Source organism: Sphaeramia orbicularis, chromosome 5, assembly GCF_902148855.1.
Source record: "Sphaeramia orbicularis chromosome 5, fSphaOr1.1, whole genome shotgun sequence".
NCBI classification, from domain to species: Eukaryota; Metazoa; Chordata; class Actinopteri; order Kurtiformes; family Apogonidae; genus Sphaeramia; species Sphaeramia orbicularis.
In genome coordinates this window covers 24,685,837-24,705,425 of record NC_043961.1, presented here as the reverse complement: position 1 = coordinate 24,705,425, position 19,589 = coordinate 24,685,837, and the positions used below count along the sequence as shown (strand labels likewise).

The 19,589-nt window shown below is 37.9% G+C and overlaps 1 protein-coding gene across 2 annotated transcripts in view; it reads left to right on the top strand.

The window, feature by feature from the left end:
• The window catches only part of chchd6b (coiled-coil-helix-coiled-coil-helix domain containing 6b), a 68,797-nt gene that overhangs the window by 33,679 nt on the left and 15,529 nt on the right, over positions 1-19,589 (top strand). For both annotated transcript variants that reach the window (XM_030134894.1, XM_030134893.1), the window contains 2 exons: positions 438-508; positions 14,360-14,495. In XM_030134894.1, the coding sequence (XP_029990754.1) occupies positions 438-508; positions 14,360-14,495 (207 nt within the window). The remainder of the gene's footprint in view (positions 1-437; positions 509-14,359; positions 14,496-19,589) is intronic.

The following is a 19,589-nucleotide window of genomic DNA, read 5'->3' as shown; positions in this document are numbered from 1 at the left end:
GCACTGGCTCTGTCTGTGAAGTAATTGCTGCTTAAATGCCACTGTTTCTCTCAAGAAATAAAACATTACGGAGTACCAACAGGCCATCAATATTCACATTCGTAAGCAGCGTTGTAAAATTTAAAGGTCGCTAATTTAACAAATGTGACATTTCAGAGGATGTTTTATGCATTTTGCTTATCATTGCCAGCTTATTAGAGCTTATACTGAAGCTTGACTCTGTCAAAAAATGCTTAGAACTGAGGTAATATTATGTAGATGTGAAGTTTTTAAGCTTCACTTCACGGGACTTATTTTGGGGACTCAGACTGTTTGGTTTTTCTGCCTGTTTTTAAGTAATGATGTCATCTGAAAAAATAAATATAAAGTCATGTGGACATAATACTCAGGGATTTTGATTCTTAACCCTCCTTTTCTCTCTGTCTCTTTGCCTTTAGAACCTTGATAACTACAAGCAGACAGCTGAAGAGTACAACCAGGCAGCCACCAAAGCTGAGGCTCATATCAGGTAAATACTGTGAATTTGCTTCATAACACCATTATAGTTTATTAGGGAGAAAAAGCCTTTACAGCATTGCTCCCTATGACTTCTCAAAGATTATCATAATTTGGTGAGTACTCCTGTAAATATCTGTAATTATCTGCATAGTGTACAGAACATTCCCCTTCAATTCATACTCATTCACATCATGGCTAAAAAATTGGAGTTTTTTTGCTCTTCCTTTGGAGTTTCAACTAGTTTTATTCACTATTCACTACAACCTTTTGGCTAATTAAAAATAACCTCTCAGTGCAGTGGATCACAAACCAACAATAGCTGTCAACTAGCAGATGTGGGCAGAGACCTGAGTGTGAAGGCTGTTTGCAATGTTAGCATGAACTCTGCACCTCCTGCAGCTGCATGACAGCCACTGTACTGGCTTCTATAACATGGGAGACTGGGTGATAATTTTGCTATTAACACTTCTCATCCTCTATCTAATTGTGTCTGAGAAAATTCCTTTAACGACATATTGCAGTTCACAGTTGTCCTCTCAAGATGAACAGTGATTTCTGAATCTATAACAGCATCACAGTTAAGCATATACTTTTATCGAGACATTGCATTTTATACATGTTTGATGCTTTGTCATGACATGAATAGTCTAAAAATAAGTAGATAATACTTTAATAATAGCCAAGATGTAAATTTTGCCTACAGTATATAACTACTGCTGTCTGTTGTCACTATGTAAACTCACAGTTATTAAATGTGAGAAAATGTCACTATGGTAACTTGACAGAAAAGAAAAGTCATATAGATTTTCCACAACTGGTGGTCTACTTTCTCTTGTTTTTGTTCCTCCTGCTTTTTGTTTTTCTTATGTGATGTGTGGTTTTTAACACATCAAAGACAGAAAGTAGTTGTCTGCTGTTTTAAGTCTCTACTTCAGATAAAGCGTTAATTGTGTAAACTTTATCAAACTTTATCAACTAAAATCAACAGAAGATTCATTGTATATATATGTATTTCCAAAAACATTCTTCAGCTATCTTAAAAGACCATTATAATTTATATACAGGGTGGGGAAGCAAAATTTACAATATTTTGAGGTAGGGATTGAAAGACAGTGTATGACCAATTAGTTTATTGAAAGTCATGAGAATTTATTTGCCACAAGAAAATTTACATAATAGAAAATGTTTTTATTCTATGTGTCCTTCTTTCTCAATAACTGCCTTCACACGCTTCCTGAAACATGCGCAAGTGTTCTCCCATTCTTCTTTAATAGTATCTTCCAGACTTTCTCGTAATAGTTTTACTCATAGTCATTCTCTTCTTTACATTATAAACAGTCTTTATGGACACTCCAACTATTTTTGAAATCTCCTTTGGTGTGACGAGTGCATTCAGCAAATCACACACTCTTTGACATTTGCTTTCCTGATTACTCATATGGGCAAAAGTTTCTGAAAAGGTATGGATAAAAGTGTTGGGTATGATTATGACATCAATATATGTTTGGTTTCAAAACAATTGACGTAGTGCCTGCTGAGAAAAAACAACTAAATGTTCATTGTGAATTTTGCTTCCCCACCCTGTAATAAAGTGAGAAAAACACTGTAAGCTGTTATAAATGTTGAAATAGTTTTATTTGTCTTGTAGCAACTAAGAGTAATTAACTGCTTGGCAATCCTGGTAAGAGATGACCAACAGATCAGGTTTGAAACATTCTGGTTTGTCAGAAAGTGGCCTCAATGACTTGGTAGGACAACAGAGAACAGAAATTCACAAGAAGAAGAGTTCAGAACTCCTTTATTGTCAAAAACAGGAGTTTCATTCAACTCTGAATGTTAGCATCTCTGGCACCAGTTTAGGCCATCCTCTGACATACACCCCCCCATTTTTTATTTATTTATTTATTTATTGGAAGGACAGAATGCCGAAGTGTTTAGGGAATCCAGGCTAATTGACACCTATTCATTTCATCTTTTATTGCTTGCAATGGAACTATTATTCCAACACTGATGAAAGATGCTTAATTAATTCAGGTCTTTTCATAATTGTTATTCCCATGTCCCCATTTCTTGCCTTTGTCTTTTCATTTACACAGACATTGTTTATATTTCTATGCTGATGCTTAACATATTTCTAAATACATCTAGAAACTGTTCCCATGACATTCTCTCCCTGGCCGAACAAAAGTTGTACATATAATATTTTATTGCGTTGCATTTCACTTGGATTATGGGAAGGGTTCACAGTGACATAGTTCATGCCATGCAATGCATATGCAGTGTCACATTTACTTCTGTGCTGTCACATGGTTTTGTTTTTGCTAAGATCATGCGTTGTTCATGGGAGAGTTGGACCGCTGCATAAATTCCTCTCCAGCACATCCTAAAAATTCTCAGTAGGATTAAGATTTGGTGGTTAATCATGGTTGATAATGATGTCATGCTCCCTGAACTACTCTCAATATTTGATCCTGATGAATCCTGGCATTGTCATCTTAGAATGTCTGTGTCAGCAGGCAAGAAAACATCTACTGGTGTTTAAACCTGGTCATTCAGTATATTCAGGTTCAGCTGACCTTATTATCTGGACACAATGTTGCTGAACTGAGACATGACCAACTGAGTCAACCCCAGATCATAACACTGCCCCCATTGTACTGTAGGCACTAGGCATGATGGGTAATCACTTCATCTGATGTGTCCTTCACTCTTGAACAGGGTCTATCTGGACTCATCATACCACATGACCTTTTTCCATTGAAGCACAGTTGCTCTTTATGCTCTTAATAAAATGTATGGTTGTTTAACCCTTAGGGGTCCACGATCACTGCCCCGTAACTGAATCACATGACATTTTCAACACGTCGTAGCATCGCGAGTCAGTCACGTAGACCACTGGGGACAATTGCATTTGAAAGTGCAAAACACTTTCCCACATTTTTTATTTGATGTTGATAGAGCAAATACAACCAGAGATATGACAGTTTGAAAACGGAGCAAACAAACATGAATAAAAGTATAAAAATGAGGTGGGGGGGGTGTTATATTTCTGACCATATCTTCATTTTTTTGGGTCTTTTTTCAAAACGGAAAAATCGGTCAAATATGCGGATTCTAATCCACGGACTGCATTAGCATTACAGGTAAGGGTGAGAATGACCCCCACCTGAACCGGATGTGGAAACCAGGAGGACTGGGGGGGTGAGAAAACCGGAGAAACGCCTATGTAAAGATACGCTTTTATGTCAAATATTTGTGTATAGTTTTAATTTATTACAATTTTAATTTTATATACTTAATATTTGGAAACAGTATTCACTTTTAAAGTCTTTGAAAAGGTTCGTTAAGCATCTTCGTGTTATTTATGCAATAAATTATATACATTTTTCATATCGGATTTTGTTTTTTGTGTTTTTTGGCCTTTTGTGTTGATATAGTAGGTTAAAGCGAAAACATAATAGGCAGATGAGATAGAGTTGTGCTGAAAAAAAAAGATATCAAACATGGGTATAATAAACATTTGTTTATATAGTATATAAAGGCATAATCAAAAGTACTCAAAAACAGCCAAAATAGGCTCAGACCCCTACGGGTTAAGAAGTACAAAGTTCCTCACTGCATCAGTTAGAGCTAGATATCTTGTTACACCTGAAACATTAATCGCTGCATTAATAATCCAATGCAAAACTGCTATTTGCTTAGTTAAATTCATCTTACTTTTGTGTGTGCTGTGTCTGTATTCTAGATGGAAGTAATTGTTTTTATCTCAAGACATAAACATAGATCGCAAAAAATAGAATGAAACACTGAATCTGCTCTAATGTTAGGCAGCATTGGTCAGCATTAACTGTCACGGGTAACTGCTGTCAAAAAATATATCTTTAAATTGTTGTGTTTTATACAATATCGTTCTATTTTTATGTTGTGTTTATGTTGTCTGGAGTGGAGTGGAGTAGTACACATTCAATGCCAGTGGTAAAATAGGAAGAGGAAAAACTATATTTCCAGTCCTTTTGCCATTTTTGCATTGAATGATGGGCATTGACCTCATCCTCGACAAGCCACCCTTACCTGCCTCATTGAATCTAAAAGCATGCAATTCAGGTCCAGAATTTTGCCCAAATGATTACATTAGCAAAGATTTCCTATTGTCCATAGAAGGGGTTGGAAGATCAATTCAGCACAAGTTTGTTGAAGAAAGAGCATTTTGTCCTGCCACAATGTGTTGTTCATTATTTTTCAGTGCCCGCACACACACACACACACACACACACACACACACACACACACGCACACACACACACACACACACACACACACACACACATACACATACACACATACACATACTCGCTCATTTGCGTGCACATAAACTTTCACTCTCTTTTCCATTTTCTATCTCTTCCACACATGCAGGCACACTTTGTATTCAGGCAGCCATGTGCTCGTCATGTTCTGTCAGCATTTGGGCAGCGTTTCATTGTGCTGTGGTCACGCTGTCATTTCACACTACACTGACCACCCAGTAATTATTCTATTTACCCACTGCTGAAAGGGAGGAGGGGATTGTGGTGGGGGTGGTTGCAGTATAGTCCAACACACTAAGTAGCTACAGTATGTCTTTTTCTTCTGTCTTTGTATCTTTTTCCGACTCCAGTTCAGCTTCCGAATCTGTCTCCTATTGTCATTTTCCTAATTCTTACACTCTTTTTCTATCTCAGTCTCTTGTTATTGGTATGTATGCTGTACAGCTCTATCTCAGTTTATTTGCTGTTGTTTGGTTATGTGTTTGCTCTCTCCAGTTTTCTGTTCAGAAGTTTGTTTTATAGTTAATTGTTGCTTGTTGTTTGTTTTGTGTATGTAGTACAATAACCTTCACATCTGAATTGAGTCTGAGTACTCATCTGGTAGGTACTTTTTTGTTTTTTTCATTTTTAACATTGATACAGTAGCTTTTTTTTTTTTTTTAAATTAGATAGCCCTATAACCGGTGGTGGTCTGCTGTAGTCTAACCTGCCCCCTGCAGTTTCCTAATGATCTGAATAAGAACTCTTTTCAGTCATCAAAACATTTTACACAAACTCCTGCAGGTTAAAGTGAACTAACCAAACATTTCTAGTTATTATAAACTGACTTAAAGGGGTCGTATTTTGCTTAACCCACCTTTATTAGTCTTTGGTACATTTATTTGTGTATTTGGACCCTAATAGTTTGAAAAGTTTGAATTTGAACCCTTCAGGTGCTGCAAAGCTATCTTTACATTTATTTTGGTAAAAATCGAGTGGATTTCTACACCCCTTTTTAATTCCTGTTTAATTTCTTACGTTTATAACTAGTTACGTCACAACATTTGTACATATAAGGTTAAGACTTCCAACGAACAATTCTCTGAGTTCGCCATAATTGTTTGTCAGCAGTGCTCAAAACGACCTTTCTCGTGTCATTACTCATAAATAGGGTTGAAGATGGACCTGTGGAGTTGAATTAATGAAGAATTCAGACCCAAACATATCATTTACAGTCCATGTAGACCAAAGGGAAATGTTTGAAAACGCATAATTCCATTTAAAAAAGCCAAGATATCACTCCTTTAAATGCACTTAGCACCTAGCAGTATTACTTAACCCATGATGCAATTCTCTCTTTAAAATGCCATTTTTACAGTAGTTCTCAGTGTAGTTAAACTGAGTCAACCTCTGAAATCCATTCAGAACAGGTATATTGAAACAGTTATTGAAATTAATGAAAGTATGGGGTCACTTCTACTTTTATTTTGTTTGTAGATACATTTTATCCAAATATAGCATTGATGAGCATTGATGGTAGAAAATTCCTGCATTTATATTGGAATATTTATTGCAGTTAATAATGCCCTTTTCCAAATACTATGCAGTCTATTTCTACTTTTACATCTTTGACTTTGAGTTCAGACTATACAATAATTTATATGTAGTTACAGCAGCTCCTCTTTGTCTTGATGTCGCTTGGCTGTCATTCCAGCGCTAACCCTGAATAGTTTGAGTGCAAAAGTTTAAGCTGAAAACACCTGAGAGGAGTATTTTGCTAAAAGCAGGGCAAAAAGTCCCTGGGATATTTCTGCATTGGACAGGTCACACTCTAAAACATTATCCTCGAGTGGCATCATAGCAAGTGGTAAAAACGTTATCTAGTGCCATTTGCCATTTGCTCAAGTACATGAGGAATTTTAGTAGAGTTCATCCATTAGCTTTGCCTTCGGGTGTCAGACTACCAATTTTCCACAAAAACACCTAACCTAAGAGACCCACAACACTGCAGCTTAGCTTACCTTAAGATCTAAAAATCCATTAATCCTCTTAAAAAAACTTGTTACCCTCAAAGTGTTAGCAAAGACAGAACCTCAGTGAACCTCAGGTGGGTGTCTGTGTGAAGATCCACCGTGAAGTAACTGCTGACAGTTTGTAGTTAAAAGCTTACTTTCATGTGGGCTTGTTATATCGACTTTAGACTGTATATGTCTCTATTCTTGTCCGTATGTTGGTAGCATGTCCAATTAGTGAAACAGGCAGCTAGGTTACTGCAAGGATCTCTGTGAAGGAACAGACGGCTAGTCATTACCAGAGACAAGACCTGTCTGCACTTGAGTCTGACAAAGATTCACTGTTAAAGCAGAGAGCTGCAGTCAGTCGCACACCCTCCTTCAGCCTCCAAGTGTCTCAGCTGTTCTATTTACTATAAACAAATACGTACAAGGTAATGATCTCAGCCAGGTCAGATTTGCCAGTGTGTGTAGGTGAAGTCCATCCTAAAGTTATCCTAAAGATTTACAGACACGTTACAGTGCATTTCATCAGTTCATTTCTTTTGGATTTTAAATACTCAGTGCTATTGTGAGGAAGAATTCAATTAGATCGTTTTACCACTGACTCAAGTCACTTTGGGTCTTAATTATAAAGAAACAAAAATCAAACCTGTCCCAGTACTGAATATTTTTATATCCAGAATGAGAATTGACAGTTGTAGGGAAAATGACAGGTATTGCTACTTAAGATGAACTAATGGTTAATCTTGCTGCTGCTACTGTTGACATTTACCATTGGATATAGTCCCAGTTCTAAGGTCAGTTTGGAGCTTGTGACTAATATTGAACCAACCTTTTGTGTTTCAGCAGCTAAAGAGCAACTCTGTAGGAAAACGGATCCAGAGTAACACTGTCACTATTACAGTACCACATAGTGTAACATAAAACACCATATTTGATACTCAGAATATAAGATACATCACATACCATATGACATAACTTCCCACTAATGTAATTGTCTGACGGGACCAAATGTCGTTGAAAATGTTGGAGCACATTTTGAAGTAGAGTAGAAGGACTGCAAATTTTAAGCTTAAATCACTATATTATTGCCTGAAAAATAACATAATACATTCCATGGGCCAACAACAGTAATATTTCGTAACTAAAGCCAAAGTTGTTGTGCTTATGTCTAACATGGCCATTGAACCACAGTGTTATGTAATGACATGGCTCTATAGTGGGTCTATGACTGGTTCTCAAACTAGATCAAAACTAGCACCAGGGTCGTGTTGGTAGAAAATAGATAGGAGAGTCCATTACATTTTTGATTGGTTTTAATTCAACTTGAGCCAGTTCTGCTTTAAGGCTCATCTATGCTTGCTTTACATACATAAATCGGTACGTCTGGCTCCAGGAGCTGGCAAATGTGAACCCAGACGGAGAATACGGAGCAGTACCACTGGGAACCGTGCAGCCAGTGTCGAGATTTGAAGAAAATAATTTCCACAAATAGTGGAACTTTCCAAAGAGCGACTGCGTGAGTTAGTGAAAAACTACCAACATATTTATCACAACTACCCCTTCTCAATATCAACATTAATATTCACATTAGTAAAACCTCCTCTGTCGTTGCCATGTTTGTTATTATTGACTGCCTTTTTCTTCTTCTCAAAAACCATTGCTCTTCTTTGTGATATTTGGCCAGTATGTGATTAAGAGTGGAGCCTTCTGGTGGATTGATTGAGAAATGCTCATTCCAACACATTGGACGCATGGAAGTATGAAGGCAGTGACACATGATAACATTAGAAATGGACATACCTGTTTACGTATGTAAAGTGAGCATAAATGAGCTTAAATGAGCCCTTTGTCTTTTTTGAGATACACTGAGAGTCATTAATGTGATAAGTGTCTGCAGATATGACGGGAGTAGTGTTTTCAAAGTATAAGTTGTTTGATAAATTAAAACTGGAGTAGGAATTGTCAGTGTTAAAAAAGGCCAGTGATGGAGGTCGCTGATAGTACTGAAACACACCAAAGTGCAAGCTTCACCCCACATCACCCATAAGTCAAGCGAGTCGTCCAACCACAGGTTCTCCTGATTGAAAAGCTATCAGCAATGAGATGTCACGCACAAACTCACATGCACATGTGCATCTTATCTTGTCCCCGCATGTCACCTGTTTTAATGAAACACTCTCCTTATCCCTTTCCATCTCTCTCTTCCTATATTCCCACAAAGTGAGTTTGGTGGGGATCAATCAGCCTGGCTAACAGAGTGCGAATTGTTCTCTTACATCCCTATCTCCCCTCAGCACTTCAGCTGTCAGCATAAGATGATAGTGGAGTTCGGTGTGTCTTCTGTCCATGGCTTATAGTTGTTTTTGATTGGTATGTCCATTGGAGATTTTATCCATGAGATTTTTGGAGATGATACTAAGCTTGCCGAAGTTTAGGATGTATGTGCTATGTGAAATATAAGGTAGAATTAGTGATTATTACGACTACCAGAGTAATAATAGCTACTGAATCCTTAGACAGGCTAACGTCATAGACTACATGTTGTTCTGATTTAACATAATTGTGCAACTAATATTTCTTCTGCTGAAATATAAAGTGAATGCTATCCTTATGGCACTATCAAAAAAGCCTTACAGAGCCTCTTACAATACAAGATGCATGCTCTGTCATCCCTTTTGATCTCATCCCATCCATGACATCTTTGATCCTCTCCTCTTCTCTGTGTTATATTAAAAACCAAAAGTACAATACCAAGGCTGCTGGTTGAAAGGAACTCAAATCCTTGTCATCATATGTTAATAACCAGTCACACACAAACACCAACACAGACACAGAGAGAATAATAAAATGCTACGCCCTTATGATCTTTCCTTTTTCTTATTATTGCTTTATTCCCTAATGTCACACTTTGCAGCAGTGCAGAACTTGAGTTCTCTTCATAAAAACCACACGCTGCCAAGGTGAGACAAAAATAATGAGAAACTTTAACGATTTGACCCTAATCTTTTGCTTCCCCCCAAGTCTGCACACGTTTATGCAAAATGTAACAGGCAGAAAGCAAATGGAGTGTTTTGTTGCTTCTTCTCCCGGCAAAAGTTAGCTATCAAACTAGCTGGGGCGGCTAATGTTTTTCTAATAAGAGCTCACCTTTAATTTCAGTCAAACGAGGCAGTTGGTGCAGATTAGCAGAGGCAATTTTCTGCTTCAGATTCCATTATTAAAACACTTCTGCTATCAGAAAGTTTCTCTTGTTGAATAGAGAAAAGAATTAGTTTTTTTTTTTTTTTTACTTGAGCTTGGATTAATACCTTGGGGCTATTGTTGCAGTTATCTTCGACTCCAAGAGAGTAATTCACAATGCTGACAAGCTGTCAGTGTGCAGGATAGAACATCAGCCACTGGTTAAATCATGTGTCAAACTATGATTCACAACATTTTATTTTATTTCACCACAGATTTGCAAATTTCCTTAAGGTGACACTGGCAACCTTTTGATCTGGAAATGAACATTATGTCTCTTATTGTAATTTGAAGGAGAGCCACTTAGCCTCTAATCCTATATATCCTGTATCCTAAGCCTATTAAGTATTTTAATAACTCTTTTTTTTTATCCATTCTCATTAGCAGCAAGTAGTAAATTAAGGAGACCATGCTAGTACCTTACTGTGTCCCAACATAAGTAGAAGCACTGACATTTAGTAGCATCTTGACCACTGCACAGTGTGGTAGAGTTAAAACACGGATTGCAATGGTTGCCATGGGTTACTGCATGTCCATGCAGGGTGCAACACTTATTTGTCATTTAATACGTCACTGTCAAATTTCCTCTTTCTTCCTCTTTCCCTCTCTCTCTCTTGCTTTCAGGTTGTGTTCACTTCTCTTTTCATGAATATTCTCTCCACCAGTGATTTATTTAATCCTGTCGCTCTACCCTCCACTGCACTTGCAAGCGCACACAGAAACACACACTTCACAAAGCACAATACACATGCCAGCACAGAGATTTTCTCCCACAGTTTTCCGTGTGCCTAGTTTATCTTGTGCACACACACACAGAGTGCATTTACAAAGCATATTTAACACACATGCGCACAAGTATATAGTTTGTATTTGTCCGTGAACACAGGGAGTACTGAGCTCATTCATATGTGAAGCATGCACAGTTCTATAATTGCTTTGAAGGATTGCATGACAGCAGTGTTGTGTGAGTGTATGCACATGTGTGAGTATATAACGCATGATTGAGTATGTGAAAGTCAGGTGGTCAATGTTCCAAAATACAGTAAATAGGCATGTACCATCATGTCAAAGGAAGCCACGCTCCTCCTTATCAGCTTCTCTTCTCGTCTTCCCGTCACATGCTCTTGTTCTTTTTAAGCAGTGCTATATGCATTCTGTAAAACATGATGTTACAATTTGTATCATACTTATCAAATGTTGCAAATGTGTGTTTGTTCATTTGGCGGATCCAAGGAATGGGTTATCTTCAGTTGGGTAATATAATTCAAAGGTGTGGGGACAGTCTAGTTATTAAAAACATGCACAACAGGCAGTGGCAGATGATAACCCGAAAATATGAAGTCTTATCAATTTTGCAACTTCTCTGATTTCCATTGGTGTGTCCTGTGATTTCTTTTCCGTTATGCCTTGGGTGGGGTTAATGATTATTTCCAAGCTGTAGCTGGATATTATATTTTATTCTGTTGCAGTTGAAATCTTATTGGGCTGCGTGTGTGTATGAGCACCTGGACTTGTGCTGTGGGTGAAGAGTTGTTTTTCACTGCCTTTGTTTGTAAGTGCCTGCATGTGCGTGTACACAGCCTGTACAATCCCAGTTGCAATTGCAGCAGGTAAATTACCACAAGCAACAGAGCACTCAAGGATTACCCTCATGTAGGATTAGCATTCACTACCTGCGCGTGTGCGTGTCTGTGTGTGTTAGTGCACATGGGTGTGGACGTGATTGTGTGCTTTTGTCTACACACATGTACTATATGTGCAAGTAAGATAAAGAAAAAAGAGAGAGAAAAATTTGACTTCTAAGCGGCTTTGTTAATGCATAATTCATCTTTCTCCGCAGGCGGCACCTTGACACCTTTGAAACTATCTTAGCTTCTTCATTGACAAAAAAATAAAACCAAAAAACACAAACAATCCCTAGTGTTTTTCCCTTTTGCCCTTGTTAAGATTTAGTAACACAAACCCAAAATGGTTTGTGCTACTACTCACTGCTTTTGTCCTATATGTACTCAGTTGTTCTTGTCTGATGTGCTGCATCAATCATGAATCAATTCTTTCTTTACTGTACATACCTAATGTGGGTGGGGTGGGGTGTTATGCTCGGTCTAGGGGTTACCGGGACGCAACATGGTTTGAGACTCTACTTCCTCCATGTCCCTTAACAAACAGGAGCAAGCTAAAAAATAAATGACCAGCAATCACGCAACTGCAATTTGAGAGATTTATTTACATAAAAAAAAAAAAAGAAGAAATCAGGTAGGTAATCAAAGTAACAAACATAGCAAACACAATAATACTCCAAGCTCACTATGCTTACCTACAAACACAAACAAAGGAAACCAAAGTACATCAATCTTACCTACCCTCCTAACAAAAAAACAGGAGAAAACTTAAAGAAAAGATTCCTGCCTTTTGCGTCTTATCATACGAAGCTCTCCAGCAAAAATGACAGATGGCTGGTTAAAATGAGGGGGATGGGAAGAGAAGGAGTCTCATAGGAAGTAGGGTGATCCTGCTTTATATTTCCCCGCTCATTGCTGAGGAACCAATCAGCACAGCCCTCCAGCACTACACCTGCAGCTTATCCTCACTCAACCATTATCTGTAAGGAGAGAGAGACAGAGAACACACACCCATACACAGAAGAAAAAAAACTACAAAAATACAACAGAATCACAATTGACACATCACATCAACAGAATCAAAATCACTAACCCTTAACAGGGGTGTCAACCAGTTTCTGTCCTACTTATTCAATATGGGGCTGTGTGGTCCATGCAAAAGTGAAAGTAAAACTTAACTCGCATTACTAATTCCTCTATGTCTCCCGTTGTTATGAAGCTCATTTACCTTTTCCCTACTGCCTGAAGGGGGCAGGGTTTTGTTTATGGGGGTATTGCCCCCCCCCAGAACTGGCCCTGAGGGCTATTACATATCATAAGTATGTGTAATAAATCTAATGTGACGGTGCTGATTTTTTTAATCAAATGTATGGTGTATGGTGATTTTGTCATGGTGCAGGAGAAACGCTGTTTATTTATTTATTTTTTTTAGAGCAAAGTGCAGTGATTGGATTGGCAGACCAATCAAAAAGAGCACTTCAAATGTGAACCTCCAAATGATGGCCTTCAAAGTGCAGAAACATCCACTTGTAAACATCCTACTATTGATGGTGTTGCACTGAAAATTGTCCCCGCTTTTCTGACCTGTGTTATGTTGAAATAAGCTAAAATAAAGCACTCATGCTCAGTGAAAAGATCCAGAGCAACAGAATAAATGTAAGTTGTTGCAGTTATATAATCACCAGACTGCAATGCAACTGTCCAGTGTTTCTATGGTGATATTTGTGTTGAGTTACACTCAACGCAGAAAGGCACTGTGTAAAACATGTAAAATGACAGTTGTTACATTTTTAATACTAGTTTTAAGTTTAATGTTTGCATTGGAAAATCTACATATTCAAAAATAGTCAGTCATCTACATTTTTTAAGTACACTCAAAACACAATTGCAAATCCCATTATTGTTCACAATAATCACAATATAATTTTTTCACCAAATCAAGCAGCCCTGTAACAGTGTAACCCCTTTGTAATCACGAGCATTTGGATGAGTAGCTGATTAACAGCATAAGTTATATTTAGTCTGTAAATGACTTAAGAATGCTCTTATATATAAGTGGTTACTCCCCATAGTGACTCTAGCTGCACTTGCTGTTATCAACATAGTAACTGTATGTAAGACATGTAAGAATATAACCAAATGTCTGCATGCCTGACAAAGAAATGGCTACTATCAAATCAAGATTGTACACATTAGGGATGAATGTGACTAAGAATGATAAGTATGCAGGTTGTGTCCTGAACCCATGATGGTGTGTGTGTGTGTGGGGGTATTAAGAGAGTGAGGCAGTGTGCATGGAGAACGTCAGATAGGATGTGAGAACAATTTTGGAGTAACTGTCTGACTGATGTGACACATATATACTGTATGTAACTTTGTTCTATGGTAACTTATTAATCGGTTTAGTAATTTACATACACCAAACTCTGTCCATATTTATTTATCTTTAACTGTCAACCTGTCCAGGGACTACATTTGTAAATTAGCACTCATGCTATAACCTGGCACCAAGCATCTTTCCTCTTTCCTCAGTGTATTGTTGTGCACTGTCCCTGTGCAAATAAAAGCATACCATACCATACCATACCATACCATACCATACCATACCATACCATACCATACCATACCATTCAGATGCTTTCTGAGTTTGTTGTAATCACACTAATCCTCCTCTCTGCTCTTTTTTTCTACCTAGGCCCCGACAGACTGTATCCGTGTGCACTGACCTGCAGACTAAGGTGCTCCAGTGCTACAGAGAAAACCCTCAGCAGACCCTTCACTGCTCCAGTCTGGCCAAGCAGTACATGAACTGTGTCCAGCAAGCCAAGACGGTAGGCCAGAGCTGCATACAGTACATAGGTGGGAGAGCATGAGAGAAAGAAGGAAAATGCAGCTTCATGGGGCTTGAAGTTTTTTGGAACTCAGGTGTCCTTAGCCAAGCATGCTGTTTTTTTACCCAAGTGTTGTGTACTATTGTGCGATATTAGAGGATATACTGTATGTTGTGAAAGGGTCTGGTGCAGAGTCAAAATCGGATGTTTTTCTAAACCTAGCCAAGCAGTTTTGGTGCCCGAAACTGTGACCGAAGACACTGAGAATACACAAGACTCAAACTGCAGTAACCTTTGATAAATATTTCATTACACGTTTGTATATGCACTTGGCTATGTACACCTGGATTCAGATAGAGAGGTTAGGCTGTTTGTTTGTGTTATGTGTCAGTTAGAGCTGAATAAATTATAGGTAACACATGTCGCAACATCCCATTATAAATGAGGTATTGTGCCCTGTAGGGCTGGGCGATATGGAAAAAAATCACATCATTTTCATCATAGTTTTTTCATATCAGATGATATCGATATGCATCACAATATAAATCAAATCACTATTTTTGTCAAACTTAAATTTTCCGTTACTCGTAAGTTAATTGTGAAGACATCAGAAGGTTATTTTTTATTTAAATATGATTTATTTTCTGTCAGGGGTTGAACATGACAGATGTGCTGAAAAACATTATATAACAGCTTCAGATTAATAAAACAGGTACATATATTTAAACCTAAACTAAAAGTCTGACCAGCAGGCAAAAGCTTTCAAGTTTTAAAAGAGAACACAAACAAAACAGACCATCTTCACGAAACAATGCCGGGGGTATATACGTGGAGGTGCGTTCCTTAACTGCCATAACTGGCGTAAACCAAAAATGAAATTTAACATGCTTTGAACATCTGACTCCCGGCTTCTATGCCGCACCATACTTTTCACTAACCCGGTCGCCTGAGTTCACGGTCCTATTTTCTCCTGAGGGAACACTCATTATCTCTCATTGCAGCCCAAACATTAGTGTGTGTGCTGTGGTTGCTCTTACACCTGTGCTGTGTGCATCAGCCTAACTTGACGTGGCTCTAGCGTGATTGGTTCAGTGCAGCGCTACTGAAATATAATTGGCTGTTCTTATGTCTGTCAAAACATGGACGAATGAATTCTATCGAAATTGTACCAAGCATGTCTCATATTTCTATCAAGGAAAAGTTATATCGCAATACATATAGTTATCGTTTTATCGCTCAAAGTTAAAAATTAGCTTTACACATATATTGGAACATGCGTATATTTTTCTCCACTGTTTTTTCTCTTAAAGCCTATCATTTAGCCCCAGTATCAATTTATTTTTATATGTGTAAATGTCAGGTAACATCAGGCATCTCTACCGCCAAGAACAGTGCAACAAAATAGGTGACCAGACAATACCCCTTTCAATCTTTGTACCATATCAGTGAACTTCAGAGGAGCGTAATCTGCATGTTGGATCCTTTAACACTTCAAACGAGAAGCTAAATCAATGAGACATACTTATCGCACAGATTTATAAGTCACCAGCCCCGCACTGTGTTTGGGAACTTTCTGATAGGAAGATTACACCCTTATTAGTGTATTAAGATCAATTTTAGCATTCAGCACTTTGAAATGCATTCTGTTTTCTGCTGATGCTTTCATAAATAGTGTTCAGACCCTATGCTTATCTACAAAGTGCTTATTTTACCCAATTTCTCCATCAAAAAACAATAATGAATGGGGCAATTTGCACATAATTATCGTGACAAAACGCACTGATATGGCTCCAGAGTAGATAAAAGCCACAAAACAACAATTGGTGAATTTGGCAGCTTAAATGGTCGATAAAAGTAAGGCAAAGGCTCACAATCAAAACAATCAGCCTTTTTAGACGCTTCAAAAGATGTGTTTGCCAGTGGGATGGAGCTCTTAGGGGGAAAGAAGTGTATACGTTTATGTTTGAGTCAGTTCTTTTTCGTGAGCATGTGTTGTGTAGATGTGATTGTCAATAAATAGACGGCAGCACAGAGTAGAAGCAAGCTGTTTCTGTTCTTTCTGTAATGTATACTTGTTTGATTCAGATTTAATCAGGAATATCCTCGAATGACAATGAATGAGTGTGTCAGAAAGAATGAGGGAGAAAACACTTAAAAGGCGGAGAGAGAACAGAAGTTGGTTTATATGACAAATATTGAAATTATGCCCATTCCTGTGTGACTGAGAGTGTTGAGACATAGAACATTTTTTCTTCCTGAAATCTAAGTTTTTTTTCTCTCACAAATGGTCACCATTTCCCTTTAGAAAAGAACTTGTGATAGGAAACGTTTTATCACTGACACCTTTTTCCGTCTAACCTTTCTTTATTGCGATAATCTAACAGAGATGAAATCTTGCTTTTAAAACATGATAGGTGCCGCTCTTTTAAAGACGATTAGATTTTCATTTTGACCTTTAAGACTTCTGAGGAGAGCTCCATTCCAACATAAACTTCAAAAGGCATTTTAATGTTCGTAGACTTAACATATCAAGGTATTAATGTAAAAGGCCTTTTTAAATCCCCTATTAAACTTCCTCCACCTGATGTAACCACTCATTTACCCCCATCTTTCTCTCATCCATCCCTCTTGTGTATTGCTCATGCTCGTACATGTGATGCTTCTGTCAGTGTGGTTCAATCTGTTCTCCTACAGTTCCCTCTGTTTCCATGATGAAAGCCCGTTGACTGGCCTTCACCGCGGACTTTGCCACATTGCCCAGTGCATTACGTCTAATCTTCTGGCCACTGAACTCAGTCAGGTTTCAGCTAGGCTTGGCTAACATGTCATGTCCCTCTCATGTTTATTCAAAGATGTAAACTTTATCAGCCAATTCTACCCTTTAGCCACAGTTTTAGAGGAAAATTTCTCCTCCAATTATTCTGTGAGACTTTGTTTTAAAACCTCTTGGTGTTATAATTATGTACATCCACAGTCTCCTATGCCCTCATGCTTCATTTATGTGCTTTTCTTTATTACCAGTGGCATAAATTGGACAGGGTCATGTACCGTATGGAGCAAGAGTGGGCAGATGGTGGTAGCGAAAGTAGCAGGGATTAAAGGAGTCAGTTTTGTGGTTGGTAGTCTGCTTGATTTTTTAAAAACACCTACACATTTCAATTCAACATTCAGTGAAAACATTTTATATCCCCTTATTATTGTTACTGGAATATTAGCACTTTAGAACCACTGTCCGTGATATAAATGTAAAATGCATTGGTTCTAAATGCATCTTAGAGCGATATCCAAATGTCTGAGGATGGGATCAGAAAGAGAGAAGACGAGTAGAACTGCCACCAGAGGCTCCCGATCAGTCAGCCTTAATGAAAAGAAATGAGTGGGCAGTCCCAAGACCCCTCTGGACATGCAGGCAGCTGTCCAGTCTGCCTGTCTATAAATGGATCTGACAGAGCCAGCAGCCTGGCAGCACGGAGCGTTTGGACGAGACTTTAACTAGGAAAAGTTTGAGTATTGCTGCAGGTGGTTACGGGTCAACAGGGAGCAATATGCACCGCAGATTTAGTCATAAGAGACAGATCTGGATCATATTTTATTCTGAGATATTATGTTACGTATACCTAGAGGGAAACTTTATGTTAAAGTTGAGGCTGTTAATAATGCAAATGTAGCCTTTTCCACAGTAGCGTGGCTCTGTGCTTCTTCCAAAAGTGGAACAGAAGGTTTCAGGTAATTATATTCACCTGTAATGAGCTTATTTGTAATATGAATTGCAAGTGACAAGATAAAGAATTTCACAGCTCCGCAACATATTTCATATTCATTCCAAACAATAGAGAATGTTTGCAGTAAGAAAAATATAGCTTAACAGCCAAATGTCTTGAACAGAAGTTTTACATTTTAAGACATCACACAAGCTTTGATGATTTTGTGGTTTTGAGTAGACCACCTCTGTGCTGCTGTGAAGGACATCTGTAATATACCAAAAATGTCTCTGAGATGCACTCTACAGAGGGAAAGGGTTCAGGTTTGTTTAAACTAACAAGAAATATAAACTGGGTGTTCACGGGCAGATAAAATAGCTTTTAAGTTTTAAAAAAAATGTCGTTTTTCAAGCTTAATACACAGCAAAGCTTTTAGCTTGGTGAAAACCTCCCAACAGCTTAAAAGCTCTGTTCTTTTGTTATCTGTATGTGCTTGTAAGGATTTTCTAAAGAAGATGCTTTCTTCCCTGTGATTAAAGGAAAACACTGTATTTTCCCTCCAGAATTAATCTTTGTCTGAAGTTGATACCTTATGGTTTAGTTTTATCTTGAATATAGTTATTTTGTCTCAGTCTGAGCTATGCATGACATCTATCAGATATCGCCTGTCTCCTAAAACGCTTCCTCATACTTTTCTATTTTTTTGCTTTTTGTACAACCCATTGTTTGGATAAAATAACAACCCTCCATCAAAGCTGCTTTATCATCCAGGCAAAGTTTGCATTTGTGTCTATGTTCTACTGCAGCAGAAATTTAGGGCTGCCGCTAACTAAAGCTTTGATACCAGACTGTCGTACAGATCAAAGTGATCAGAACTGGTAAGTTCTTTATATTTTGACAAAAACATTATATGTTAGTGTGTAATGCAACAACAAAAAATATAAAACAAGATTTACCTGGCAACCCTGCCATGATAAAAAACAAACAAAAGTCATCAATGTACCTGTCCTTCAACCCTTTAAGCTGCAGGTGGCAGACCCAGTGGAAAATACACACCTCTCTCAATACAAGTTTAGGTAACCTGACACTGTTTCATGCTGCGAGGTCAAAGAGAAGAAATTTTAAAAATCTTTTGTTTCTTAACAGCAATCACTAACTACAGCAGTTAATCAAGTATTCAACCCCACCCCTCACCCCCCACCACCACCTCCTGTCTGAAAACACTTTTCTATAACCCGCTGAAGTGTGTAGAATTTCCTCTCACACCACTTTTATTGACAAAATGCTGAAAGGTAATCATAGAATTTCTGCCAAACGATACAAAAGCTGCTTTTACTGTCTAAAGTTGTCATTTTGTCACTTTTTCTTCAGCAGCAGCAAAATAACATAATAC